The sequence below is a fragment of the Penicillium nucicola genome (assembly GCF_028828085.1).
Source record: "Penicillium nucicola strain IBT 29836 chromosome Unknown utg000010l, whole genome shotgun sequence".
NCBI lineage: Eukaryota > Fungi > Ascomycota > Eurotiomycetes > Eurotiales > Aspergillaceae > Penicillium > Penicillium nucicola.
In genome coordinates, this window is record NW_026643134.1 from 6498470 (window position 1) to 6525932 (window position 27463).

The following is a 27463-nucleotide window of genomic DNA, read 5'->3' on the forward strand; positions in this document are numbered from 1 at the left end:
CCACCTGTAGGGCTGCAGGAGATTTGCTCAAGTTACGTCAAGGGCGAATGATCAATGAGGGATAGCGGACATTTGACAGTGGGCAGTGGATAGTGGACATTCAATAGTCAGTAATCAGTAGCCAGTATCTAGAAGCCATTCGTCAAGCAAGTGAATTATCTATGTAAACAAATGTACTACAGACCCGTGGAATCCGACTTTGTTCCTGGAAATGTGGCTGAAATTGTAGGCAACGACGTTCTGCAGTCAGGTGATCTAGTCAGGTGATCTAGATTATCTGGCTAAATCACCTGACCCGGGATCGGAGATCGGAGGACAATAACGCCGTCGCCACTTGAGGCTCAACCAGGATTCGATGATTCTACTGACTGACTCTACTGTAGAGGACGCCCCATGGATGACTGGCTACGGTATCATCCCTCATGCATGACTCTGCAGATCTGCACGGGCGATCAGACCCTAATGTTGGGAATTCAAAATCAAATCGTAATCAAATCGTATATCCCCGCGTAATCCGACACCTGGAACTTGGCAAAGAGCCGCATCGCTCAGCCCCTAAAACAGAGAAGAGCCGCAAGGTCAAGGAAAGTCTCACATCGTGAGGCTCTTTCGGCTTCTCACACCTGGGCTTGGGGACCTCCTTCATAACCCCCTCCTCCTCCCTTCCTTAACAATGTTCCTTTCCTTTCCCCCCCATAATTTTATAATTCTATAATTCTCTCCCCCCTTTGCTGTCCTTGACAATGACGCCCCAGAGTCTGGATACTCTTCCGTTTGATATCTTCTATCAAATCGCCACGTCGCTGGACGACCGCGATTTTATCAATCTCAGCCGCACTACCCGCGCCCTGCGTGCACTAACGCAAAGTGAGCAGATCGCCCGCAAAACCGTCGAGGTAGGTAATGCTGGATGACGTCGATTCAAGCTATCAATCCCACTCCAAGTCTCGACCTCAAAAGCTGACCGTGGTAGAATGAGTTACTGTACAGCAAAGAAGGTCAGGCTGCTGTGGCGGCCCAGTCGGGCTACCGCAAGGCGGTCGGTCATCGCTTTGATATCCACGAGGCTGTCGCCATGGCAAATCCCTACTCTGTCGCTACACTAGGCTATGCGGCCGACTTTCTTTATAACCAGGGCATTCTTTGCTATCGATGGCAGGAGGAGATTCGTCTCCTGGATGTGCATGGGGATAAGCATGCGGAACGCGTGATATACCTCCCAGCTATCCATGACCGATTCCATGTCAGCTCGATCAATGTGTCGCCGGGTAGTCGGATCACACTGGTCGCTTATAGTGATGAAATTCTTGTTTTTCGAGAGACTGGTGTGAGTATGACCGAAGATATCCTGTGGGCGATTAATACAGAACGGGCTTCGCTGAGCGGGATCGACCGCAAGCTGTTGTCGCAACCCATTCCGGCTGGTGCTCCTCTATTTGTACGTCATAATCGATCTTACATCTGGTTTGGCACGTTCATGGCTGCCGATGGCTCGGATGGAGTATGGTCGGTGACAGGCTGGGATTTCCTCACTAAACTCCATTTTGGGTTCCAGCTGGATCGAGTTGTCGACGGGGACCTGGGACAAACATTGTGTTTTGAGATATATCAAGACCATCTCTACGCGGTATCAACGCAAGTTGCGTCAGATGACAACGAGCTACATTCCTCGTTCTACCATTGGTCCTGTCATGCTCCCCGTGAAGCTGGCCGCACATGGAATGGTCGCTTCTGGCGCCGTGAGCATGGAGAAGGCCCTATCAACGAAATGTGGACCGATCTTTCGATCCGCACGGATGAAGTGACTGGACGACCGATGATTTTAGAATGTCGTCGGGAATGGCGACACGGAGGGAGTGAAAATCACCGCACCTACTATACACAACGACTACCCACCCCCGAAGATGCTTTGGCTCCTTTGTCGGAGGGTGCAGTTGAAACTCCGTCCTGGGTTTCCCTTGACGATAACCTTGATGACGATCACCCCTACGACGAGCGCCCTGCCAAGCGGTTACGTCGCAACTATCACGCCGAGTATGAGAACGGCTCCGATGAAAAGAAACGACAAGAATTCATTGCCGTTCGGACAAAGCACCGCAACTATCATCTTGGTTCATCCACATTTCTTGATTTAGTCAACGACCCAGCTCCCATTGGCGGCAGTGTGCGGTCTCGAGACCGACTCCGCCTCCGCACAGTATCACGGAAGCGCAAATCCCCCATTGACGAAAAAGGCACCGAGGGCCCTTGCAATAAGTTGTTCCAGCCGATACAGTTTGACCAAGATGGTCGACCAGTCGAAGATTCCGAGGAACGCTTCGCATGTCGCGGTGTGCACCTATGGCCCTCAGACAACGCTCCGCCTGCGCTACACCATCTTCTCTGTCCAGACGCACGCACTTCATTCGTAAAGGGGATCTCAGATGAGCGTTCCCTTATCTATTCTGTCCCTGCCCCTGGACTACCAGCGGATCACCACGCTCTCATTCTCATCAGTTTCGATCCCCAACTCTATCTCCCTACTCTTCAACCCCTTTCCCCCGACGAAGAGGCTGATTCACGAGACATCTTCCATGTGAAACCTCAGTCACCAAATTACTATGGCAAGGATGCTATACAAGAAGCGCAGCCTTTCTTTCTTCCCATCCGACGTGGCTACTGGCTACGTTGAGTCCACCAATTCTCCACCAATAACCTCCCTATATAACTATAGACAGCTTGAAACCTGTCAGATATACAATAATCATTCAATAGCAATAGAGAAAAACAAGTTAAAACTTTACTTGATACGAGTACGAAGTGCATGAGTTCGTAAACAGTGCAAAAGCGGGGCGCCTTGGGCGTCCAACAGTGCAAGACACACAATAGAGCCTCTTGGGCAGTCTTTGCCACTGCGCAGTTTATTACTATTTCTGGCGCTCAAGTAGTTGCCTGTTTCCATCGAAGGTCATTGGTCAAACATGTGTTAGCTCTGCATACGCTAGTAAATCACCCGGGCGAAGTACTTTCCCTAAACTGACCCGCAGTTGTCAAACAGCATCGAAGGAATACCGTAGTGGAATGGATGTATTATATGCACCGAATCGGTCTAGACTGTCCAAAATCTCAAATAAATACTGTACATCACACCTCACATAAGCCGCAAAAGGACCTGTGGACGATGAATCGAGCAAGCAGGACGGTGTCAACAGTGAAAATACGGCCCGACAAGGTAGAATGTCCACATAACTCCGAAACAAGTCAAGGAAAACAATATAATGAAATATTCACAATGGCCACAGCCTGGGAATCATGTATCGTCTAGACATCATTAGGCTCACAATCATGTACATGAACATGAGATGAGTCCCTATTAACAGAACCAAAAAAAAAACCAAACCGAAAGAAAAAAAAAGATCATAAAACAAGGAAATATGAATCATTTCTGATGTTTCACATAAATACCAGCCAGCGAGTCAATAATTGCATCCCGCTGGATGGGATGTTCGTTCTTGAAGGCTTCCCGTACAGCCACATTCCTCTTCAACTTGGATGAAAGCGATGAAGATTCAGCGAGAGCAGCGCTGGCTGTATCGCTGGCACTTTCGCTATCGGTCAGATTTGACAGGAGGCCGCTGCTGCTTCCGTTGCCAATGCCTAGCGAATCGATCAAGCTTGACATACTCGAGTCGCTGTTCAGGAAGTTGTGAATGGTATTCTTGAGTAGATCGGCAATTGCCACATTGGCTGTGAGGGTCAATTGCTTCATCACATCTGTGTAGTAGGGCACCAGGGTCCCGTTCCATGTCACGGTTCGTGATATCGTGTCCAGCGCCAGGTTGCCTGATTTTAGAGCCGAGGCTTGGGAGGCGAGCACCTTGCCTAGATTCTTGATTATTAGGCCCAGATCTAGCACGCCCGTTAAGGGAAAGGTGTTGTCGCCTGGGTAGATGGTGACGTCTTTCAACGTCGCATTGCCGATTAATAGATCTCCGCTGTGGACGTCTAGGACGATTGTGCCGATGTCGAGAGTCAGGACTGATTTGTTGGGAAGAGTGGCATTGCCAACGAGGTTGGTGCCATCTTCGCGAGCTGGGATGAGACCACTGTCGGAGATACTGAAGCCTTTGAATTGGTTCAACACTGGGGATTGTTAGCTATCCATCCTCTGGGAGCTATGGACGGGGCACATACCGGGAGAGTACACATCCTTATCCATCGTCACCGGCGACTTGAGCACCCCCAAATACGAATTGGTGGTCCCCTTGATGGACAATGGCGTCGTCTCCTTGAACACCACATTGTGCACATATTCCACCCAGGTCGTCAAGTTGGTCAACGGCGTTGAGACATCACTCACTCCCAGCGTGGTATTCCCCTTGACTACCATCCCAGCCAAGTCGGCTGACGCCCATTTGTTCTCGGCGCCTGCGTCGCGCACAAATAGATCCAACGTGATTGGCTCGATGCGTACAGGCAGCGCGATCTTCAGGTCCAGTGCCGACTGCAACGTCAATTGAATGCGATCGGGTCGCGGGTTCAAAACCGCGGCATTGACGAGGACCAGGTCGGACTTGTTGACGACCATTTGAGAAATTGCCGGAATGGCAACGAGGAAGCTATGCGGTCAGCTTTCTATACTCTCTCTTCTCTCTTCTTCTCAGGCCACAACTCACAAGACTGGTAAGAAAATGGCCAGGAAGATGATGGTCACAAAGAGATGCAGACACCAGAATCGTTTCCAATGGCGTGCAAACTTCTCTTTCCTGTTCAATTCTCTCGCGGCTAATGAATGACCGGCCGACTCGACCTGGGCTAATTTGGAGCCTTCGACATCCTTGGAGAACAAAGGACCCCGATGAATACCCAGGGAGTATTTGGCATCATCGGAGCTGAGATAGGCCGGCCTGTCAGACATGGTTGGACTGTCTGTTCCTCAGGGGTGGACATGGTATAAGTAGACCAGCCCTGGACCCTCCCCTCCACACATCCACCGCGGGTCGGAGGTCGACTATCCAGACCTGGGGAGGCTAACTGAAGTCATCAAAAAGAACCAAAAGACAGAAATGACCCAAAACAAGGTTAGTGTCGGAGCAGGCTTCCCTCTTCTGGTCAAAAGCCCCCTGAAAATGGATGGAGATCGACAGTTCAGGAGATGGCGATCGACGAGCCGCGGCTCCACGAGACTATTCACATGAGATCGACGGCTTGGGAGAGAGCTTGAGGGTTCGGATCTGGGGATTGCGGGGGATTCCAGTTATTAAAACACCCCAAGCAGAGTCATCGGTGGCCAGATTCACCGTTTCATGACCCTGAATGCTATACTGTGAGCTGATACACCATGTCGTCCACGGCCTCTCCCGTTTCCCACTTGGACCAACATCCCGAAAAGAATGAACTCAACCATGAAGACGTCTATAGTGGCGATTCAGACACTACCACCAACAACATGACCAGCGACTCGGGTCGGTTACATGCCCTGGAGCAACTGGAAGTCCTGCCCAAGATGCTCTCGGAGGGGATCCTCTTTGCGGGCTCAGGGGCAACTCTTCTACTGCAAGCGGCCCTTCCTGGAATCCGGGAAGAAACGTCAGGCGGACACAAGGCGCTCGCGACAGAACTGATTGATGCCCTGCAGGCGCATATCAGTTACATCTCCTGTCTCGTCTTTGGAACACGCGCGGAGCGCAAGACACTGATGGAGATGTTGCATCATGGAGAACCGCCGCTGCTCGGCGGTGGGCGCTCAAACCGCTTTGCGCAGCAGCCTGCGCTGCAGTTGTGGATGGCGGCGACGCTGTACGCGACGGCGACGGATTTCTATCAGCGAGTCTACGGCCGAGTGGACTATGCTAGTGCCCAGCAGGCTTATCAGGAGTTTACCCTACTGATGAATTGTCTGGGGGTCCCCCTGGCACCTGGCCCGAGACTCGTGAGGCGTTTTGGTCGTATTGGGATCGGCAGGTGTCCGAGTTGACCGTCTCGTCCGATGCGGCGCAATTTGCCAAAGACCTGCGGGAGAGTACGGAGATGCCCCGCTGGGTGCAGTCGATGAAGCCTTTCTTGCGCGTGTCGACGATTGAGATGCTGCCGCCGAAGCTGCGCGATGCCTACGGGTTGCGGTCGACCGTGGCTACTCGGGCCATTTATCGCACTTGGATGGGATTCTCGGTGGCTGTTTACCCGGCCATGCCTAACAAGTGGAGGGCTTATCCTTTGAAATTTTACCAGGATCGCTTGCGGGAGAAGTTGAATGTGGTGTGATTCGTGCTTTGTATATACCCGATCGTTTCTGATGGCTTGGTGTTTTTGCTATTATTCTATTATTTGATCATGACTCTCTTTTATTTCAATCTTTTATTTGAATGGTGAATGGAGAATGCAGAATGCAGAATGCAGAATTTAAATTCAAGTGAATAGTTCCATTGACGCAGAAATCAAACCTCGTAATTCATTATGCCACTACAGAGACCCTAATACACCACCCAACAGCTTGGACACATCCTCCACCAACTAGCGCGTGTTAGCCTGCGATCGTCATCTGCACTGTCTCTGCACCTACCGGGGTCGCATCCCCAATCAGGGTCGTGGTGTTATCCACAAAGCTCTTGGTGAGCAGACTGTGCGCATTGGTCAAGATATCCTGCAGGACGTCGATATTGTCCGAGGCCAGCAATTTGGCCGCTCCATCGAGAATTGTGTCCAATTTTTTGAGATTGTCGGTGGTCAAGAGACCCTGCACCCCGCTGAGAATATCAGGCAGCTCCTCGAGCAGGCCGGAGGGTTCTGGTGCTGGCGCAGCGACGGGGTTAGGTCGGGGCTCTGGGGCTGCCAGAGCCAGGGGAGCGAGAGCCAGAGCGAGCAAACGGAAGAAACGCATTGTCAGAGGTGAAGGAAGAGTTGAAGGTGAGATTGTCTATACACATCTCTATATAAACGAGATTGGTCGATCTAGACCGGAAACTCGAACATCTAGTGCCACATCGATCCAAAGCCCCGAGGCCGTTGAAGCCCGGATTGACACGATCTACGCCGAGGTCGAAATCCAAAGTCCCGCCATGTGAATTGGCTGGAGTTTGCGGTGGTGCTGTGGTGCTGTGATGCTGTGGTGAGGAGTGCAGGTCCCCCCCCCCCCCGCATGGTTTCACCCCGGACCTCAACTTTTGTCCGATCAACCGTTGATCTCCCTTTTTTGGGACGAAGCTGAGTGTGGTTTGGAGTTCTGCGACGTCTGATTCGTGAATTTCCCGGAGGAGGTCATGTCTTGGGTAGCGATCGGCAACCACCTGCATAGATTACTCTAACCCAAGTGCTGGACAGGAACAGGGACAGGAGCATGTGGACCTGCATTTGCTTAGAGAACTACTCGATATTGGCTTCTCATTTGTCATATTCTCATATTCTCATTTCTCATCACAATCTATCACAGAGCTAACGCCAGCCCCAGGACGCCCATGGCCCCCATTACCGAGATGGTGAGTCCCGTGGCCTGTGCAGCGCCACCAGTGGATGTCGCTGCCATTCCACTGGCACTGGCACTGGCACTGGCACTGGAACTTCCAGCAGTCGATCCTGACTCGGTCGCAGTGGCGGTCCCCGTTTCATGCGCTACCCCCGTAGTGGCTGTCAATGCGCCAGAGATCTGCGATTTCACCACGGACATGTAACTCTTCACGTCAGTCGGGAGATTGCGGTACCAGACCGGAGTGCTTCCGGCCTTGAATTGACTGGCCAAGGAACTGCGCTGGGCCGGATTGACCAATTCCCAGATCACCGAAACGGGTACTACCGAGAGGATCTCGGGGATCAGCGATTTGGGCGGCGAGGAAATTGTGGCAAAGTTGGCACTGGCGGTTTGGTTTGCAGTGAGATGTTCTCTAGAGGGTGTCAGCTCCATGGAGGTGAAGGTGGAGGGGGAGGTGGATGGGGGATGGAGATGTACAGGGCACTGGAAATCGAGGCTAGATTGATGCCGTAGTCGGTTCCATCGCGGCGATGATGATGCTCAGCGCTGCAGGCGACGAGGAAGAGGACGAAGGGGGTGAATTTCATGTTGGATGGGTCCGGTGTAGTAGATAATCCCCCGGGTATGGGGAAGTCGAACTATATCAAATGTTGAGCTCTCTATCTTTCGCAAGCCCTGTCCAACGGGACTGACTCGAGACTTCTAGACCTCCCAAGGCCGTTGGAGTCTCGCTGATCAACCTCGGGCAGACGATGATCAGATGTCAATTTCCCACCCACATTCACCTCGGATATTTCCAGGATTCCTGGCACGGATCGATTCCAGATCGACTGTAGATCGGAGCATCCTCCAGTCGGAGGTTGTTTAGATTCCGGGGTTGGGGCCAGTGGACGGAGACATGTCCTCTCTTGGCGATTGCTTGATATTGGGAATCTATTGAGGCCATACTACTTGTAAATGACTCGAAAAATGGGCAGTATCAGGACTATCGACCTTTTGACGCCGGCGAGTTTGATGTATAAAATTCAGAAATGGAAAGTCTAGAACGGCAAGATACTTTACTTGTCACTGTAGGTAAACAATTTAAAAAGATATTTGGAAGAATCAAATAGAAAATGGCAATCAATTGGATATCATAGCTAAGCCATTGTAAAAGTCATAATAAAAACAGCCAGAGGCAAGAACCAGAATCATAAAACACAATCACGAGTGATTCGGCACAGATGAAAGTCACTTAAGCCTTCTTGGCCATATCAGCCTCTGCACCGCGCTGGCGAACCTTGCCCTCGTCATGCTGGTCACGGTATTTCTCCTCCTCGGCACGGTCACCAGTGACAGCGGCACCAACGGTGCCAAGGGCACCCTGGGCGCGGTTCTGGATGCCTTCACCCCAGTCCTTGAGCTGGCCCTTGGCTTCCTGCTCCTTGCCGGCGGCATTCTGTTGCTCACCTGCCTTGCGGAGGTTCTCGTTGCCGATAATGTTGCCGACGGATTCTTTGGCTGAGCCGAGGGTTTGGTCCCAGGATCCGTCGCTGCGCTTCTCGTTTTCCTTGGCCACGGCACCAGTGTTGGGGTCTGCGGCGAAGGGGCCTATCTTGGCGGTGGTGTGGGAGGCTTCTTCCCTGGCTTTGCCGACTTCTTGCTTTGCTTCACCCTTGTTCTGGAGGACGGTTAGTGTTTGTGGTGTGATGGGGGTGCTGGGGGGGGGTGGCTATTTACCTCGGTGGAAGAGTTGCCAGTGACGGCACCAGCGGCACGCTGGGCCAGACCGGTGGCCTGGTCAAGGTAGGACTGGCCAGTGGAAGAGTTGCTGTCAGACATGATGGTAGATGTGGATGGTAGAAGGTAGATTTGAGAGTGTTCAAAGATGAGAGCTGTGTTGATGATAATGCAAGTCAGGAGAAGAAAGAATCAATGTTTATATAGACACCACCTCTCAGTACGCCACATGGTTCCAGGGCATTCTTGAAGTTGTACACAAAAGCCATGATCGATGACGTAGATGACATCACATCACGTGGGATGACGCATGAAGTGGTTTGCCAAGTTTTTGTTGATTGACTTGGTCAACGAAACAAGCATTTGGCCATGCGCTATTCTTACCTGACAGCTGAGGCACATGTAAATGTGATGTACATGTACATGTACAGTGCAGGATGAAAGTGGAGTAACATGCAATAGCCATTCAATCAAATCTTTCAAAAGGTATACTGTAAATCATACACAATGCAATCCCAATGCCCTATCGCCATGTACGCAGATCCCAGATGCAATGCGTCGCTCAATAACTAGAAAATCAGGACTCCGTATTTACCAGTGACATATGCCACCTTCACTTTCCTCGGCAGTCCATGTCCCGCATAGACCAACAACCTCGAGATGCCCATCTGGCTGCTCGCCAACTTTGCTGAGTGAAGCAAACGTCTTATCAACGGGGCCGTCACTAAGCAACCGCCGAGCCCATGCATCAATGGCAGGCTCACCGGTTTCATCACGTGCTTGCTTCAAGAATGGGATGAGCGCAGTACCCCCGGTTCCGCGCAGCTTCTTCTTATCGGCCGGTGTGGCAGTGGCAAGGTTGGTTGCAGCCGGTCGACTGCTGGGTTGAGAAGGTTGACGTGCACTGCGGGATTGGATGATGATATAGCGGGATACCATGGTGATGTGCTTGTCGCGTAGCACACGCAGCATGGCTAGACAGGCATCGTAGGCGATGCAGAGGGCGGAGTCTCCACGGCGAGCCTCAACATAGGCACGGATGTTGGCTACCGAGTCAACTTGTTCGAGGAAGCGTCGGTGTGGACCGGGCATGTAAGTACGCATCTCGTGGATGAAGCTGTTCCGGGTCTTGCCGGTGTCTTCGCTGTCTCGGTTTGTACCCGTTGGTCGGTGCTCTATGCCGAGGATGATGTCGTAGAATTGAATAAGCGAGCTTTGAGCATTGCTGCCACCCCCGTATTGTCGATATTCTGGGCTGTGGCCGTCGTCGTACAACAGACCATTGGGCAAGCCGGCGTCACTCATGTTTTTGCTGCCGGCTAGATACGGGCGAATGCGGTTGTAGAAGACGTATGGGTCACAATTATCGTACATCCGTTGTAATAATTCAGTAGTTTCATCAATTGTTTCCGCGAGCTGCTGGAGACATTCGGTGACAATTTGGCTCTTTCCTGCGCGCGCAGCGGTTATAGCCTTGAGCATCAATGGAATCGAAGGACCCCCTCGGGCCTCGATGGCAACCGAGACGAGGTAGAACCATTGTTCATCCAACGACCCAGTGAACGTTTGATGACAAGCTAAATTGTCCAACTCGGTGGCCGGCTCGTCGGGAAAGATCGGCTTGTAGTTCCAGAGGCACACGCCCGCATAAGTGGCCACTGGAGGCACTTCCAGCCGTTCACAGACTTTGAACAATGGCACTGTAAGCTGAGGTGGAATCCTCTATTGACCGTCAGTGTTGCTCCTCGCGTGACCAGTTGACCAGGACTAGGATTACCTCAGCGGGACGATCACCTCCCCAGACAAAGCCATGCAGCATAAAGACCAGCACCACATATGCTCGTCGCCATTCAGCCTCGGTCTGGAGGTGCTCTGTCGACAGCAAGGGGAGACGCTCCACCAGGGACCGGACCCGTTTACTCAGGATGAGGGCCTGCAAGTTCCCCACGATGGCCTCCCACTTGGCATAGTACGGATCCGGCAAGACCTCCAGCGGAGGTTCCTGGGGCAGGAACCCAAGGTCGGGCGTGATCCCATAATCAGCAGGGGATGGTACGGGGGGTAACATGGTGAATGAATCTGAGGGAAGAAGTGGCAGATGTGCCAGGCGAGTACACCAAGGCAGGGAAGGAAGGGGGTGGGAAGAGGACCTCCGGATCTCTATCCCGATGGGGCGATCTTGCTATCTTAGAAATGCAATGATGTCAATGTGAGTGAAGAATAGAAAGAAGAATAAGGATATGTTATAAATCCAACACGGAGGTGGCAAAGAATTCCCCCCAGGAAGCGTACGGATGATGACGGAGCAAGAGGGGGAGAGAAAAGACTATCTGATCAAGGTACGGACACGAGCCATGAGCCATAATGGACCTGAACGGATCTCAACGGGGCCTTTACGGACCTGCACATCAGCTAACCATCCCCGTCAGAGTTTTCCGGTGAAATGCCTCTCAGCACGTAATTCCAGAGAATTCACCGGGCGACTTCAAGGAGAAAGAGGGCATTTTCCGGATGGGAGTAGATGATCCGATATAGGACCAGACCTTTAGAGGACCTCAGGACCGTTTTAGAGGACGGAGACTAACGGATCACCGCGCAACCACGACCGAACCAGGTTCATTTTATATGGGCCCCATCTCACCAGCGCCCCCAGACTAAAGATGCCAAGGAACAAATGGGTGCCCGCGCAAGGGCTCCCCAGTGGGTCTGTTCTTAGCGAGAAGTAGACTGGGTGCTAGACAATGAACCGGAAGCCCTGGAAACACGGCTGAGACGGGGGATTCTGGCCTTTGCGCCGAATTCGGGACATTCTCGCTTAATCCCTAGCACATTCGCCATCACTCACGCTGCTCCATACTCAACCGTCTGGGGTCAAGGTGCAGCAACGTCAGTCTTGAGCTTACTTTGATGTCGGATCCCATCTTGGATCTTGGATGGGCTCTGAACTGCTGTTTTCCCTCTTCCCTCTTCCCTCTGCATACCCTCGTTCCGAGGGCTATCCACTGTGGACCTCTCTTCCCCTCCGGATGAAGAAATTGACGCTGACACCTGATCTCCCAGGCAGCCCCGTAGTGTACAAAATATTGGGGTCCCCTGTTGGATTATGTCATCCCGCCAGGTCTCTAAATCACACCCAAACTAAGAACTATAGAACGATCTGTTGGCCATCGGGGATGCGCCCTTCTGTCCTCTTCCCAAATTGGCAATATCTATCCCATGAATGTGATGATGTATATACTCCCTGATTTGTATGGTTATGCAAAGCAAGATTAATCAAAGTAGGTTCTATCAATGATCAGCGGGGACTAGCACCGTGCAATGAAGAGACCGACCATCGAAGTGGAACTGTGGCCACCCATACTGGGAGAGTCCATGGAGGGGATCTTTGGTGAATGCCACCCAAGCTCCTAATGCCCGTTAGATAGCGACGAATGCATCATACGATTCAATACCTTGGAGGTATCTGCTGGCTTCCGCCTCTTCCGCAGATGGGGCTCGTGGGTAGGACAAATGATAAGTTCCAAACACAATGGGTATTTCGGCTATCAGGAGTAAACGGGTGAATGTCTGACTCAGACCGCGAACGAACCACGTGTTATCTTACCGGTGTGATACGCTCCAAGCCATGGCGTGGGACTGAGACTGGAGAAATTGCCTCGGTATAGATATCTCCAAGTGGGCACGTTCTGGTCAAGTCGCATCCTGCAAGGGGTGAGATTGGGGAAAAAAAGGGCATAGTTAGTTTCTTACTTGATAGTCTCTCGAAGGGGACAATTAAAAGACTTTTGGACATTTTCGTAGATCTCGGTCTCATTCACGGATTCTTGGCTTAACGGAACTATGGCCGAGAATTCGTGTTCGGTGATTCCGGCCAATGTTGGCTGTGGGAGCGGTTGAGCATGGCAACGCAGAGTCAACGATGGGTTACATACCAGACGGGCGAGTCGCCCCTTGGCAGTCCGAGCAGCATAATCCGCAAAAACATTTCGGTTGTCGATGATCGGATAAAAGGTGTAGTTCCCGTGAGTTCTGACCTCGACAATCTTGGCTGCCGGAACTCGTCTCATACAGCGAAGTGACTCAACGTCTGAGCCACATCCAAGAGCAGTAGACAACTGATTCCAATTCTCATGGTCTGGCTCTGTTGTCAATAACCGAGCAGTGCCAGAATGCAAGGCGAAGGCGCTGACAAGTGGATTATCCGGATACTATCGAATTGATACCGGTCAGGTTCCATACACAAAGACCCAATGGCTGGGATCTCACGGCATATGAATAGATGTCAACCGATGACGCCCCAGCAGATTGCCCGAAGAGTAGTATCCTCTTCGGATCCCCTCCAAAGTTGGCTATGTTCTCATGAACCCACTTCACCGCCAGCCGCTAGTTATGTGAGATTTGGTCCTCGCTGGTTGAGGCTTCTGATTTACCTGATCCATTAAACCCAGGTTCTGCTCCAAAGGATTCAGACCCGGTGCATTGGGAAATCCAAAGACATTGAGTCGATAACTATCAACAGTCAGGTGTCATCACGCACATCCATGATTTAACTGACTTGAATGTGACAACGATGACATCGTCATTCTCCTGCACCAGAGTGGTCCCATCATAAAAGGCCACTGATCCAGAACCAGACCCGTACCCTCCTCCATGCATGAACATCATCACTGCTGCTTTCCGCGCGCTTCTACCCTGATGTTTGAAAGAAGGAGTCCAGATGTTAATATGAAGACAGTCCTCGGACATGCTGGCTGCGTTCCATATCTTGTATGGAAGAATTCTCCAGATTGATTCATTAGAGTAGGTGTAAACCTGGGGGCAAGAATTACGGAAGGAGGATGCATCGATTGGGTATTGAGTGGGCAATTTTGGCTGTGGTGGTGCAAAGCGAAGCCGTCCAACTGGGGACTCAGCATACGGGATTCCTAAAAATGCCCGGACGGTTTGAGCTGTGTTGTTGTATATCCCGTACACGACGCCACGGGAGATTACCACTCGTAGCTCTGGTGGGCGGTTTACGAGAGTGGCGATACTGCAAGTAGCTTGGAAGAGGATCCATAGGGGTTGATACATCTTGGAATGCTGTTCTCTGGTAGTGAATGGGAGGGAGCTTTATAGGTAAATGTATGCTGCAGGTTTGGTCAAGATAATCGGCGCATCGGCAGGTAAACGGCGTATGTTACGATCGAGTGGTCCACGTTGACTCGTCTGAAAAGTATCGAAGAGACAATCTTAGGGCTGGCATGGAGGGACAAACTGGTTTCGGCATATAAGTTAAAACATGGTCTAACCTTGAGCATCAGAGGCGAATGGGATGCCGTAAAACGTTCGGCGGACCAACTACATCACAAAACCCTAACAGGAATCATCTACACCCTAATAACGTTAAATGGAATCTTTACACATAGTAGAGTAGAGGTAGTAAATTCAGAGGTTGATTATGCTCAATCTGTACAAATCCAATGTTGTTACACTTCCAACGCCGTCCCTGATTGGGCTTTTTTCTTCTTCTCAAAACAAAAAGTGATTAATATAATCAAAGAAAAGAAATCAGTGCTGGCTCCACTCGATGGTGTTGAGGTCGATTCCTTCCTGCACCAATTCCCAAAGTGGGCTGAGCTCACGCAAGAATGACACACGAGCCTGGACAGCCTTGAGAACGTAATCAATCTCCTCGTCGGAAGTGAAACGACCAATTCCGAAACGGATACTACTGTGGGCACTCTCGTCGCTGCTACCCAGAGCACGGAGAACGTAGCTTGGCTCCAGGGAGGCGGAAGTACAGGCGCTACCGGAAGACAGAGCAATGTCCTTCAGAGCCATCAAAAGGGACTCACCCTCGACGTAAGCAAACGAGACGTTCACACAGCCGGGGTAGTGGTGGTCGGGGTCACCATTCAGCAGAGTGTGTTCCATGGACAGGAGACCCTCAGTCAGGCGCTTAGATAGACGCTCAACGTGCTTGGTGTCGTACTGTTCGATAATTCCCATGTTAGCATGTTACCATACAAAGATAAACTTGAACAGAAACGTGAATCTTACCTCCATATCTTGAGCGGCAAGGCGACAAGCCTCACCGAAGCCAACAAGCAGATGAGGGGCCAGGGTACCACTGCGCAAACCACGCTCCTGTCCACCACCGGAGATGATCGGTTCAAGACGGACACGAGGGCGACGGCGCACATAGCAAGCACCGATACCCTTGGGGCCATAGATCTTGTGACTGGAAATGGACATCAAATCGATGTGCATCTTGTTGACATCCATGGGGATCTTGCCAACGGCTTGTGCGGCATCAGTGTGGAAGAAGATCTTCTTAGATCGGCAAAGACGGCCAATTTCCTCGAGCGGCTGGATCACACCAATCTCGTTGTTGACAGCCATAATACTAACAATGGCAGTCTCGGGGCGCATAGCTACCTCGAGGTCCTCCATCCGGATCAAACCATTGTTCTGCACGGGCAGATAAGTGACTTCGAATCCTTCATCCTGCAAGTGTCTGCAGCTGTCGAGAACACACTTGTGCTCAGTCTGGGTGGTGATAATGTGCTTCTTCTTACCGGAGCGGCCAAAGAATCGCGCAACACCCTTCAAGGACATGTTGTTACTCTCTGTCGCACCACTGGTGAAGATAATTTCCTTGGGGTCAGCGCCAATCAGCTTGGCGATATGTCCACGAGCCTCTTCGACACCCTTCTCCGACTCCCAACCGTAGGCGTGTGTGCGCGAGTGTGGGTTTCCGTAGATTCCGGTGAGGTAGGGAAGCATGGCATCGAGCACTCGGGGATCAAGAGGTGTGGTGGCTTGCATATCAAGGTAGATAGGTCGTGTACCTTGGTCCAAAACAGTGGCTTGCTTGAGTATACCGGCGGAAGGGCTCATGGCGGCATCGGCGGAGGTTTTGGTGCCAGGGAGGTTCACAGCCTGGGCAGGAAGACCAGCCTGTTTCATGAAAGACTTCTGCTCTTCCTTGATGGCAGTTTCGACATTGACCTGAGCTTGGCCGACCTTGGTCCCGGAGACATAAGAACGGGCCTGGGTGGCGAGGCGAGGAGCGCGATAGCCATAAGTTGTAAGACGCCTAGAAAAGGCCGAAGCCTGTCTCCAAGCAGTAGGAGCAGCACTTGTCATTTTGAAGATAAAATGCGATACCAAGCGGGGATGAAGAAAGAAGAGCAACCCCGACTTTTTGTTATCTAATGCCGGGAAACTCCTCCTGACTAAACCGGGCCTCGGTGAATTCCACATCGGGATGGTTTCGCCGAGAGTGTCCGAGGTGCCTCAGGCAGACATGTCTCTTTTTGTCTTTTGGTTTCCTTCAAGAGCACGCCGGTGTTTGACCTTATCCTGATGTTAGATGAGGATGGTCATTTGCACTCTTCGTGCAGTCCACATGCACCTGGCAACCCAGTAAGAGGCCTCTGTGTATCCTCACCCAACTCATCCAACCCAACTCCCCGCATATTAACGAAAGGGCCAATCATCATCGAGCCAGGGCGATGGGTTCATGCCCGGGTAAGGCTGCAACAAAAACAGCAGATCGTGAGAACTCAGCCCCGGAACAGCCACCGGGGCGATCTCTAAGAAAAAAACAGTCAGAGTAATACTGGTGCCTGATGTAACCTAGTAAACTAGTCTAGTCATAGATGCGCCACACCCAAGTCGAACTTATACTCCCGGTCACAGCCACATCGCGAATGTCTTATGTCATAGAAGCGAAAGTTGGCCCAAAAGCCCGTCACCCCGCCTTGGCAACTTCCTCATTCTCTCACTCCGACCCTTCAGTATGAGTTTCAAAGGCTTCCAGAAGAGCCTGGTGCGCGCGCCGCAGCAGTTCAAGGTCAAATTCAACATTGGCGAGCACACCAAAGATGCCGTCTATTCCGATGCCGAGCGCCGATTTGATGAGCTCGAAAAGGAGACCAAGAAGCTCCACGATGAGTCCAAGAAGTACTTTGCGGCCATCAACGGTAATATCTGGATTCTGTAGGAGACCTGAACCCTGCTCTAACGTATTTTAGGCATGTTGAGCCACCAGATCGATTTCTCCAAAGCAGTTGCTGAGATCTACAAGCCTATCTCCGGTCGCGCCTCCGATCCCACCTCCTACCAATTCGAAGGAAACGCCGAAGGCATCCAGGCCTGTGAAGAATATGAAGTGATCGTCAAAGAGCTGCAGGAAGCCCTGGCCCCCGAGCTGGACATGATCGACAGCCGCATCATCAGCCCGGCCGACCAGCTCCTCGAGGTGATCAAGGTGATCCGAAAGGTTGCTGTCAAGCGTGATCACAAGAAGCTAGACTTTGACCGCCGCAACGCTACCCTCAAAAAGCTGGAAGAGAAGAAGGACAAATCGATCAAGGATGAGAAGGCTTTGTACAAGGCTGAAAATGATGTCGAGGTCTCCACCCAGGAGTTCAACTACTACAACGATCTGCTCAAGGACGAATTGCCCAAGCTGTTTGCGCTTGAGGCCGAGTTCATCCGCCCACTCTTCCAGTCTTTCTATTACATGCAACTCAACGTCTTCTACACTCTCCATGACCGCATGCAAGGCATGAATATCAATTACTTCAACCTTCAACTTGACGTCGAAGAAGCCTTTGAGCAGAAGCGAGGTGATGTGCAGGAGCGCGCCGAAGCGCTCAGTATCGTGCACTACAAGACTCAGGGTGTCCGCCGTTCCGGATCCAAGCTGAGCGCCCTCAAGGGCGAAACGGATGGCAAGGGCTCTATTGGCCGGGGTCGTTCTAGCTCTACTGCTGATGAAAACCCCCCACCACCCTATTCGTCTGCCGGTGCCAGTCCAACAGGCAGTTTCTCTTCCGCCGCCAAGGGCAAGGCTGCGCCGCCACCTCCGCGGGCGAAGCCATCTCACCTCAGCGCAAAGCCGGTTGAGACTGTCACCGCTCTTTATGACTATGAGGCCCAGGCTCACGGTGATCTGGGATTCTCTGCTGGCGATATTATTGAGATCGTTCAGCGTACCGACAACACGAATGAATGGTGGTCTGGACGTGTCGGTGGTCGGGAAGGCCAATTTCCGGGTAAGTGTTCAATCCATGACGGAAATAAGTTCACTGCTAACATGATATCAGCCAATTACGTGCAATTGAATTAGCCCTGCTTTTCAACATCCTCACTCTCTTTTTTCTGTTCTGGCGCACGTGTGGTCTATACATAGAGCGTTCTGTCTGTACATAATTTCGTTCTTCCTGGTCTTTTCTTTTTTTTTTTTTTTTTTTGAATCCTAAGTTCCCAATCAAATCGGTGGCAATGGCTTTTACATCGTTACTCTTGATAAACAAACCTATCTTTTGGCCAACTTGGTGCCCATTTGCTCGAGTTTCCATTCCTTATGTCGTATTTTCTAGTCTATGCAATCGTGTTTAGAATCGGTCTCTGCTCTGAAAGACTAGACACAGATCAGACGACCAACTGCTTTGTGTCGGGTGGTAAGGTATCCAAATCAATAGACCTTGCATTGGATGTATAATTATGCTATCTTTAATCAGAAATATTAAAAGTGATGAGAACTTGGTATTAAAGATGCGCCTGCCACGCTTGTACAGAACACAATAAAGAATATAACACTGGCAAAAGAAACTATGATTGACACGTGAACGTGCAAAAGGGTGCATGCATAGGTTTGACTGAGAATTTTGTACAGAGAAATCGAAATAGATCTCTGGGTATCATTGGTAATGAAAGTGACAGGAGGGGCCATGCTAGACGAGTGAGTGTTTCTTCTGGATTCGGTCGACAGAAACATCATGCTCAACGGCAATTCCGTAGAAAGCGTCCGTGTCTCGCGAGCTCCCTGAGCCAGTCTTGCCCATTGTGTGATCTGAGTAGCACAGAGTCTGGGCAGCCCCTATGTCTGTCAGATGTGTTGGGTTGTCTTTAGTGGTTGGATTCAATGTGCTGTTAGCTCCACCGGCGAGCACTCGCCATAGGTTGCGTCGACGTGCGTCTTGACTGCGAGGGGGCCTGGATTGTTCGAGGGCAGCCCCTGCCCAGATTGATGAAAGTGGGAGCGAGATGGCGACCAAGGTGAGCACGTTAGATGCTAGTTCGGGGACGGTGATGTAGTACTGGGTGATGGAGAAGATGGCTGGAACAACCATGGTCTGGCAGCCCATGATGAATATGATCCTCATGGGGCCGAACTCGCGCACACCGAGTTGCCGGCGTTGCTTGATGGCGAACCCGAGCTTGGTGACAAAGATCACACAGAAGAAGCAGATAGAGACAGTGAGGGTCACATTGGTTGCACTTTCGATCCACCAGATGGATTCCATGTACATCACTTTGATGACGGCAATTGAGTTCTCAACCATCCAGGCCCAGCGGAAGCTAATCACCAAGAGCGCTACTAAGATCGATAGTCCCAGCAGAGGTTGTCGGTATCGGCGGCGAACAGTCGAGCAAATCACGTTGGTTTGAAGCACCAGCGATGCTTGAATGCACATTACTACCAAGGTTTGGAAGACAATGGCCACGATTGAAATGGCGTATGCACTTGCTGGCACTGCGGAATAGTCGTAAGAGAAGTAGGGGTATACTTCTTCAAATTTGGTGGAGAAGTGGACGACTTGGAATAGTAGGCGCAAGGAGTTGCAGAACAGAGCCAGTCCGTTCAAGATAAACACCAAGGACTTGCGTTTGTCGGAATGTGTCAAAAGAAGAAGGATGATCAGTAACACAATTGAGGCTCCAAGCTGGCAGCCGTAGTTGATACACACTCGGACGTTGTACATGACGAAAACATCCAGAGCTTGCATTGGGACAAAGAATTCTGTGCCATTTGCATAGTGCATGATGACATCCTGTTGGTAGGGGTCTGTGGAGTTGCGAATACCGTAATCCATTATGAAGTAGTTGAGATCACACTGAAAGTGCCGCAGAGTGAAGAATATGCATGACAGGGATCACAGATATAAAAGGGTCAGGATTGAAAGATATAGTGATGAAGAAAAGGGTGAGTGTTCCCAATTTAAAACAGACAATATACATGAAAGAAAAGGTGGCCATAGTGATGCTGAGAGTCTGATGAGGTATTGTCGGATCATAGAAGAACAATAGCAAGCCAGTGAAGAGAACAATATGAAGCTGTGAGACAAAGGCGCATTCCGTAAATGAGGCCCAGACAACGGACAGATGCATAATGGCTGCAGCAGATCGGCCACCAGGTCAATTGAAGGCCCTTGACTCGTGCGATTGCGAGGTTCGAGGCACTTGAGTTTGTGAGTTCTTTGTATGTCTCTTGGCAACATGAATCCCATGGATCCTTGGATTGAATGTGTCTCTCATAGGTACTTCAAAGTCCCATTTAAAGCTGACCGAGAGTTGAACTCCAATCTGAGAAATCCCAATTCATCCGAAGTTGGAGAGTTCTAGACTGGGAAGCTCTAGACTTGAAGTCCGGGGCTGTCGTGGGATCAATCCAGAGCTTCCAATCTGGAGTCAGGGTTCTAGATCAATAGTAGTTGGATTCCATTGGCTCTTCTTAGCAGTCATATAGTTTGTCCTGTAGCGATCATTCGGTGGATTGTTGTGCCCACATGTTGCAGTCTCCTGTCGGCCATGCATGATGCGTGGGGGCAAGTCGGTAGACATCACTGAGGGCATCTCCAAACCAACATAGACTGAAGATATCAAATCCCACCGAATCAACGTATCAACATAGAACAGCCGAAGAGACAACGGTGTCGCAGGCAACTTGCCAGTGTTGCAAGTGCAAGTGCAAGTATATAAGCCAAGACTGGGATTTGCTCCGCTTTCCCCGCGACTCACCTCCCATCACTCACCAACTGTGATGGCGGTGCCTCAGCGGACCCTCAACTGGCTCTACAGTGTATTGACCAAGGTAGGTGTATGGCAATAGTCAATGACCAAGCTGACCTGGCAGGATCACTATGACCCGCAGCAGACCTACCAAGACCCCAATCGGACCTACCACGATGTCGCCAACGCGCTCGCCCAGTACCCCTCGCTCTCCCCTCGAACAGACGTATACAGTGAGTGATGCAATTAGCTGGCAAAACTCTGGTTCTGATGTCCCTGCAGCATATGAAACAGGCTTCTCGGCCCTCCTCCTGCACCTCGTGGGCACCTTGCCAGTGAGCTTCCGAGGGACAACATACCGATTCCCCATTGCGCTATGGATTTCAAATACATACCCACGCGAACCACCCATTGTCTATGTGACTCCGACACAGGACATGGCTGTGCGTGTTGGACAGCATGTGACGCTGGAGGGGCAGGTGTTTCATCACTATCTGGCGCACTGGGCCGAAGCTTGGGATGTGAGTGTTCATGGAATGTCTCTCAACAAGCAAGCTAACCCACCCATAGAGATCGAGCATCGCCGATCTGTTATCTATCCTTCAGGATATTTTTGCCAAGGAGCCACCTGTTCGATACAGGCAACCACCACAGACCCAGCCAGTTCAGGCACAGACACAAACACCGCCGCCACTACCTCCTCTCCCACCCGGTGTCGGAAGCTCTGCTACACCTGTCCAGTCGCACCGGTCGCAGTCTACAAGCCAGGTACCTCCACCTCCTCCGCCAAAGCCAAACGCGGCAGGGGAGATTCGACAGTCGCAACCATCCCAATTCGATGATCGATATCGATCTCCCCCGCCGCCACCGAAAGAGCAAGACCCTCGTGTAGCAGCTCTTTCACAGACACCTGGTCTGGGAGCTCACCCGCATCGGTACTATCCGCCTGGCCAAAGTGGTCCTATATCAACCCCGCCGGGTCAGAGTGCGGCGCCACATTATAGAAACAGTGAAGTACCGTCGCATGTCTCTGCTAATGGGTCAGGCCAATACCACCCTCAGGCATATCAACCGCGACCTCCAGTTCCCCAATTACAAGGCCCTCAAGCACAAACACCAGCACAATCCCATACCCCAAACTACCAAGGACAAGGGTATCCTCCCCAACCACCGCAACAAGCTGGACCGCCATACCTTCAACACTCCCCTTACCCGTCAAATTATCCTCATCCTGCACCTGCACCTGCGCCTGCAGCTCCAGCTCCAGCCCCCAAAGGTCCAACTCAAGACCTTCTCACTTCACCGTTTGAAGTGGAGCTTCCATCAATTGCACCCACGGGACCTGCACCCCCAATTCCCCCAAATCCAGAGAAGGATGCATTACTGCATGCTGTATCGCAGACCCTTGCAGACACTCTTCGCAACAATGCCACGCAATCCGATACAGCCGCTCAGTCTCTCGTCTCACAGTCCCACTCTCTACATGCTGCTATGGCTACCCTGCAAGGCGAGGTTTCCAGCGTGAATGCTCTGCACGCAACATTACAGTCCAACACTACTGTTCTACAGCAGTCCATCCATCGTGCTGATGCTACCATTGCCGATGCCCAGGCTCGCTCTACATCTGTTCAGAATTTTGCGTCTTCATCTTCAACTGCTCCCAGTGATACCCCCGCTGGTCTTCCTCCCATTGATGATATCCTGGTTGCGCCTACGGTCGTCGGGAAGCAATTGTATGATCTGGTGGCCGAAGAGCAGGGTATTCAGCAGGCCCTCTATGCCCTGCAGGCTGCGCTGGTCCGGGGTGTCATTGGGGTGGATTCTTGGTCACGGCATACGCGGAGTCTTGCTCGCGAGGCTTTGCTGAAACGGGCTTTGATTCGTAAGATTGGCCGGGGGATGGGGTTGGAGGAGAGTGTTATTTGATTTCACCAGCATTGGTCAGTAATTTGCTGTACAGATACCCTATATGAATATAGTAGATCGTCGTTGAAGATCAATGAACCTGTCTGTCACCAGATAATCCATGTGTATATTTCAAATCATGGCAATGTTTCAGATGTCAACTCCAATAAGGTACTACGCTAGACTATACAAAAATTATGTGATACCTCTTGAGGGGGTGATAAATGAGAGGATGAATTCAAGACCATCCATCTGGGTGCCACACTCGCTGTACAGGGCATATAAGGGAATGGTCGATCGAAAAGAGGAATGAACCAAGCCGTAGCAGGTTCCATACATACAAAGAATCAAGATAAAAAAAAAAGAAGAGAAAGCAAAACCGTTGCGCCCAGCTGATCTTCAAGAGACCCCTTATTTGACCTCATTCGCATCGGAGAATGGACTCTCCACCCGAGCAGGTGGTGTTCGAGGAGAACTGCGTCCATCACTTAAACCAGAGGTCCGACGTGCTGACTGGCGATGTGCAGAGTCTGTGTCCAGGTTTGCTGGCCTGGGTGTGTCTTCCTCCTCATCTGAGGAGGCATCAAATGTGGAAATAGTGTGGTTGAACTGCTGACTGTCGGTGGTAGATGGCGCCCGGCTAGTATTCTTGCTGGTACTTGGCTCGGACACTTCTTCGATACGGTTGACGGGAGGGGCGGTGTTGTTTTCCTTCTTCTTCAATGAAGGACCACGCACCATGACGGGTTTGGCTGTCACACTGCGAGCCACGCATGAGCTGTTGCCCTTGACGGCCTCCGCCCGAGCAAGTTGCGCTGGGGTGATGGCCGGTACGGCCGGCGCATCTGCTGGGGTGACTGTGATGGCGACAGGGGAATCATCGCCAGGCGCGTTCCCTCCACTTCCTCCATTGTGAATGCTGACCACGGCGGCACGAGAGCGTTGAATCTGTTGCGCAGGAATGGCGCTGACAATGGCGTCGTTGCGATAAATGGTCGTTGCCACACTGCTACGCAATGTGGGGGAGATGCTTTGGTGGCCGGTAGTGGTCGTCCAGGACGAGTCCCGGAGGTCGCCAGGCATGAAAAAGTGTTGATCGGGGTGGGCACCTGGCAGAGGGGGAACGGGAGGAACGAGAGAGGCTGGTGTTTCTGGCGGGGAACGATTAGTGACCCCGGGAATATAGGCGATTTGGATCACGTTGGAGGCCCGGGTGAGGACGGTCGAAGCGATGGATTGTCGTTCACTACGAGCGGCCGAGAATTCATTGTTCTTCTCTGCCTCCATGCGCTCCTGGCGCTTCTTCCGAATGACGAACCACCACACCAAGAACACAATGAGGGCGATCGCTGCCACACCACCAATGACACCACCCGCAATGGCCCCGGTATCGCTTCCGCCAGGTGGAGGCTGGGAGCCACCGGTCCCTGTTGAGATACACTTTGTGGTAGCGCACTGGTCACAGGACTGGGTGGTCATTGTACAGGTTGTGCCATCGGGACATGATGGACAGGTGGGGGAGGAGTCTCCACAGTCTTTGCAGCGCTTGAAGAGAGAGCGAGCCGGGGAAAAGGCATCGATGGGGTCGAGCATGATGAGCGAACAGAACAAGAGAGAGGTATCAGAGGTATCGGAGGTATCAGAAGTATCAATGTATCAACAAGACCGGTCAACGGTGTAAGGAATGTGCAGCGGAAGTAAAGTAAAGGAGTGCGGCTCAATCGGCGTCAAGTCGTGAGCGTAAACAAGATCATGAAAGCCAAGTCGAGGCAAGCGGGAAACGAGTGTATAAAGAGAGACCAGTGTTAGGCGATACTCATGGTCTGGAACGAGCCCAGATCAAAGACAACTGGAGTCACAACTGTGGTAAAAGTCGAAGAGACAAAGAGGAGAAGAGACGGGAGAAGAGGCCCAAGTCACGGGAGTGGGCCTGAGGTTCCACGGGTCAAGTTTACTGGGGTAGTCAGGTACGCAATTCAATCGTTCTCGAATAAGTCAACTCGAGATTCAGATGGAAGAGTGAAAGTGAGAGAGATGGAGCTAAGAAGGTGGACAATTACATACAATCTACAATTCAAGGTTGTTTCATTTCGCTCTTCACCTTACTTTAGGGAGGGAGAGAACCCAGGCTGGGGGGGCTGTGAGTCCAGACTCCCGGACTATTGATCTTCCAAGATTACATGGCGCCCTCTGGTCGTCTTGGACTGTTTGGTGGAGCTCTTGTTTCATCAATCTGGAACCATTGGCTGCGTCATTTGAGTAAGATTGCTAGTACTGTCCGGTCCTGTCCTTTTCCAATGTGCAATCTGGGTGTCCAAGGTTGATTCTTCAGGTGTACCGTATGCAAGGTTCCCCCATACAGGATGTCCACAGTCTCGTATCCAATCCGATTTCATCAGTAAGCTACAGTATAAGCTCTACGCTAGATTCCATCCGGTCTTTGTCAGACCATGATTACTACCAGGGTGAAAGTGTCATTGCGTTCTTTTGTCTATAAATACCGCCGTATAGTTGAGCTCGTTGACCAATCAACGGGCGAGGGGGGGGTCTTAGGTAATCATCTTAGCAACCCTCAGTCCCTCCAGGGCTCGAGAGAGGATCAGGTACAGTAGAGCTCGACCTCGATGTTATAGGCGATAGGCTATATTCTCAGTGATCTTGCTTGGGTTCATCACTCTAATTCTCAAGCTTGACACGGCTGTGAAGATTGGTGGGTCACTTACAGCAACCCCCTTGTTATATATATCTGGACGCTGCATCGCTGAGGCATCTGCATTGTCATAGAAAAGCTACAACCTGACCAGCAAGATTTCATTAAGGCCATGTACAATCGTCCTATCAACCAGGAGTGGCGTGGCTGTTCGCAACAATAATGGGATTATGTATTACTTCAGTGTATGAGGTCGACCGCCTTATCAATCTTTTCAATGGCTTCACCTGGACCGCTTGCAAGCAGTGTGGCCCTAAGCATTAACAATAGGATTTGGGTATCAAGATAAGTAGTGATAGATCATTTTAGCCCCATTCAACTTTGAGACCGTTGAAGTCGATCACGTTGAAGGAATCCGAACTTTCACTTTAATCAAATTGAACCGAGAAATTGGATCCTTGCAACTGATCAGGTTGTTCTATTCCGAGCAAGCCTTGGCATATTAGGGCAATCAAATAGGACCAGAGTGTGGTACTGACTCGGACAGACAAGGTGACTATCCGTCGACAGTCTCAGGAAGTAGAATCATCCTCTTTTGAAGAAATTCATTCGGAGTGGCAACAAACCCCTCGACACAGGAGAAAGCACCCCAGGACTGTTCACCAGTTGGAGACTCCACTCGTAGGGAGCGACCATTCACTGGGCCTGAGAGTGGCGTGGATGGCGGGTGGGATCCCATGGCCGGTCGACCAAGCATGATGCCGACTGCCCTGCGTTTGATGTGAGCTAGTTGAAGCACGGAAGATCTCGCCACCATCCCCCGCCTCGAGACAGTCCACATCTACTGTAGGGTACATATCAGAAATGTGACATCTCATAACAAATATTTCATTCAGTGCAAGAGTATATAAGCATAGAATGCTCCCGCGTGTCTCCACGATCTAGATGCTTTGTTGACCACTCCGGTACCTTGACCTCCCCTGAACTTTCCATGTTTGAGACCGAGGAATCTTCTTCAAGGGTACATGTGTTTGGGATCTTGTGTTTGGTCAATGGTCAATGCGACCGTGGATGAGCCAGCATAGAATCCACCCGTTGGCTCGGGAGTGTGACGAGAGACCCGGCGCCCTGTAGTTACAGTACTGTACACCGGAGGAGTCTTATATGCTATCCTGAATGCTTTCACCTTGGCCTCTGCCGGTGTGGTGAGATATTGGTCTAGGAGGAAGGAGCGACGTAGAAGCGAAGAGATATATACTAACGTTATTCCACCACCACGACAAGATATTCGTATCAGCTCTCCATCTCGGTGGAACAACCCATCGAGATCTCATCACTGCAGACTCGGAGGCAAAGCGGGGGAATTTGAACGCCCATTTTCCAATGATTGACATGATAGGGCTATGGAAAAAATGCCGCCGAAGGCACGATCCCACGTATAAAAGCCAACCAAGTGGCCAGGACTCAGCTTGGACCGCTCCAACAGGGTTTCTGGGCCCTTTATCTGTAACAGGATCGGGGACACCCGCAACCATGGAGTACCGTAACTAAGACGATCACGCTGGACTCGAGCATTGTATACTGGAGTCCTGTCTACTGTACAGGATGACCGGACCGGGCTCAACTTCAGGCAAATGAGAAACTCAGTGCAGTCTACTGTCCGATGGGGCTCTTGGCAGATCCTAAAATAAATTTAGGATGGCGCTAAGTCTCTGCGGTTTGTTGCAGACCTGTCCACTTTGCACCAAATTAGGGGTCAACTAGTGGTGTCGGGGATCACATACCATCCCCTGGGGGTGTTTTTTTTTTTTTTTTCCCCTTCTTTTTGTTTTGGTTGTTTTTTAGGGTTATGAGGGGGAAGAATGTGAGAATGAGGTGTCCCTTTTTTCACCGAATGTTTCACCAGTGGATCCTATTTATTGGGTTCGGAGGTTCTAGTGTTGTTCATCGGCCCTAGA

At 51.2% G+C, this 27463-nt stretch overlaps 14 protein-coding genes across 14 annotated transcripts; 4 read left to right on the forward strand and 10 right to left on the reverse strand.

Annotated features, from left to right (window-relative positions):
• Positions 1-743: 743 nt before the first annotated feature.
• On the forward strand, positions 744-2671 carry fbx15 (F-box domain protein; the record flags this gene model as incomplete). The annotated part of the gene is made up of 2 exons (XM_057133413.1): positions 744-896; positions 974-2671. 2 exons carry the CDS (start codon positions 744-746, stop codon positions 2669-2671), a joined length of 1851 nt encoding a protein of 616 aa, XP_056981401.1.
• A 747-nt stretch (positions 2672-3418) lies between these two features.
• Positions 3419-4897, reverse strand: N7511_011037 (DUF3712 domain-containing protein; the record flags this gene model as incomplete). The annotated part of the gene is made up of 3 exons (XM_057133414.1): positions 3419-4122; positions 4174-4598; positions 4656-4897. The coding sequence occupies 3 exons, from the start codon at positions 4895-4897 to the stop codon at positions 3419-3421; spliced, it is 1371 nt and encodes a 456-aa protein (XP_056981402.1).
• A 423-nt stretch (positions 4898-5320) lies between these two features.
• N7511_011038 (oxygenase MpaB family protein) lies at positions 5321-6243 on the forward strand (the record flags this gene model as incomplete). The annotated part of the gene is made up of 2 exons (XM_057133415.1): positions 5321-5884; positions 5944-6243. 2 exons carry the CDS (start codon positions 5321-5323, stop codon positions 6241-6243), a joined length of 864 nt encoding a protein of 287 aa, XP_056981403.1.
• A 198-nt stretch (positions 6244-6441) lies between these two features.
• On the reverse strand, positions 6442-6859 carry N7511_011039 (uncharacterized protein; the record flags this gene model as incomplete). Its single annotated transcript, XM_057133416.1, has 2 exons — positions 6442-6492; positions 6542-6859. The coding sequence occupies 2 exons, from the start codon at positions 6857-6859 to the stop codon at positions 6442-6444; spliced, it is 369 nt and encodes a 122-aa protein (XP_056981404.1).
• A 543-nt stretch (positions 6860-7402) lies between these two features.
• Positions 7403-8031, reverse strand: N7511_011040 (uncharacterized protein; the record flags this gene model as incomplete). Its single annotated transcript, XM_057133417.1, has 2 exons — positions 7403-7856; positions 7922-8031. 2 exons carry the CDS (start codon positions 8029-8031, stop codon positions 7403-7405), a joined length of 564 nt encoding a protein of 187 aa, XP_056981405.1.
• A 647-nt stretch (positions 8032-8678) lies between these two features.
• N7511_011041 (uncharacterized protein) lies at positions 8679-9265 on the reverse strand (the record flags this gene model as incomplete). The annotated part of the gene is made up of 2 exons (XM_057133418.1): positions 8679-9104; positions 9164-9265. 2 exons carry the CDS (start codon positions 9263-9265, stop codon positions 8679-8681), a joined length of 528 nt encoding a protein of 175 aa, XP_056981406.1.
• A 489-nt stretch (positions 9266-9754) lies between these two features.
• On the reverse strand, positions 9755-11231 carry N7511_011042 (indoleamine 2,3-dioxygenase; the record flags this gene model as incomplete). Its single annotated transcript, XM_057133419.1, has 2 exons — positions 9755-10885; positions 10941-11231. The coding sequence occupies 2 exons, from the start codon at positions 11229-11231 to the stop codon at positions 9755-9757; spliced, it is 1422 nt and encodes a 473-aa protein (XP_056981407.1).
• A 1220-nt stretch (positions 11232-12451) lies between these two features.
• Positions 12452-14236, reverse strand: N7511_011043 (uncharacterized protein; the record flags this gene model as incomplete). Its single annotated transcript, XM_057133420.1, has 8 exons — positions 12452-12570; positions 12616-12705; positions 12768-12865; positions 12914-13044; positions 13096-13371; positions 13430-13546; positions 13594-13672; positions 13719-14236. The coding sequence occupies 8 exons, from the start codon at positions 14234-14236 to the stop codon at positions 12452-12454; spliced, it is 1428 nt and encodes a 475-aa protein (XP_056981408.1).
• Positions 14237-14713: 477 nt separating this feature from the next.
• Positions 14714-16294, reverse strand: N7511_011044 (IscS subfamily cysteine desulfurase; the record flags this gene model as incomplete). The annotated part of the gene is made up of 2 exons (XM_057133421.1): positions 14714-15136; positions 15206-16294. 2 exons carry the CDS (start codon positions 16292-16294, stop codon positions 14714-14716), a joined length of 1512 nt encoding a protein of 503 aa, XP_056981409.1.
• A 655-nt stretch (positions 16295-16949) lies between these two features.
• On the forward strand, positions 16950-18284 carry N7511_011045 (amphiphysin; the record flags this gene model as incomplete). The annotated part of the gene is made up of 3 exons (XM_057133422.1): positions 16950-17133; positions 17185-18210; positions 18262-18284. The coding sequence occupies 3 exons, from the start codon at positions 16950-16952 to the stop codon at positions 18282-18284; spliced, it is 1233 nt and encodes a 410-aa protein (XP_056981410.1).
• A 607-nt stretch (positions 18285-18891) lies between these two features.
• On the reverse strand, positions 18892-20034 carry preB (alpha-factor pheromone receptor STE2; the record flags this gene model as incomplete). Its single annotated transcript, XM_057133423.1, has 1 exon — positions 18892-20034. One exon carries the CDS (start codon positions 20032-20034, stop codon positions 18892-18894), a length of 1143 nt encoding a protein of 380 aa, XP_056981411.1.
• A 947-nt stretch (positions 20035-20981) lies between these two features.
• Positions 20982-22876, forward strand: N7511_011047 (uncharacterized protein; the record flags this gene model as incomplete). The annotated part of the gene is made up of 4 exons (XM_057133424.1): positions 20982-21032; positions 21075-21183; positions 21233-21471; positions 21521-22876. The coding sequence occupies 4 exons, from the start codon at positions 20982-20984 to the stop codon at positions 22874-22876; spliced, it is 1755 nt and encodes a 584-aa protein (XP_056981412.1).
• A 390-nt stretch (positions 22877-23266) lies between these two features.
• On the reverse strand, positions 23267-24448 carry N7511_011048 (uncharacterized protein; the record flags this gene model as incomplete). Its single annotated transcript, XM_057133425.1, has 1 exon — positions 23267-24448. One exon carries the CDS (start codon positions 24446-24448, stop codon positions 23267-23269), a length of 1182 nt encoding a protein of 393 aa, XP_056981413.1.
• Positions 24449-26061: 1613 nt separating this feature from the next.
• On the reverse strand, positions 26062-26262 carry N7511_011049 (uncharacterized protein; the record flags this gene model as incomplete). Its single annotated transcript, XM_057133426.1, has 1 exon — positions 26062-26262. The coding sequence occupies one exon, from the start codon at positions 26260-26262 to the stop codon at positions 26062-26064; it is 201 nt and encodes a 66-aa protein (XP_056981414.1).
• Between the last annotated feature and the right edge of the window lie 1201 nt (positions 26263-27463).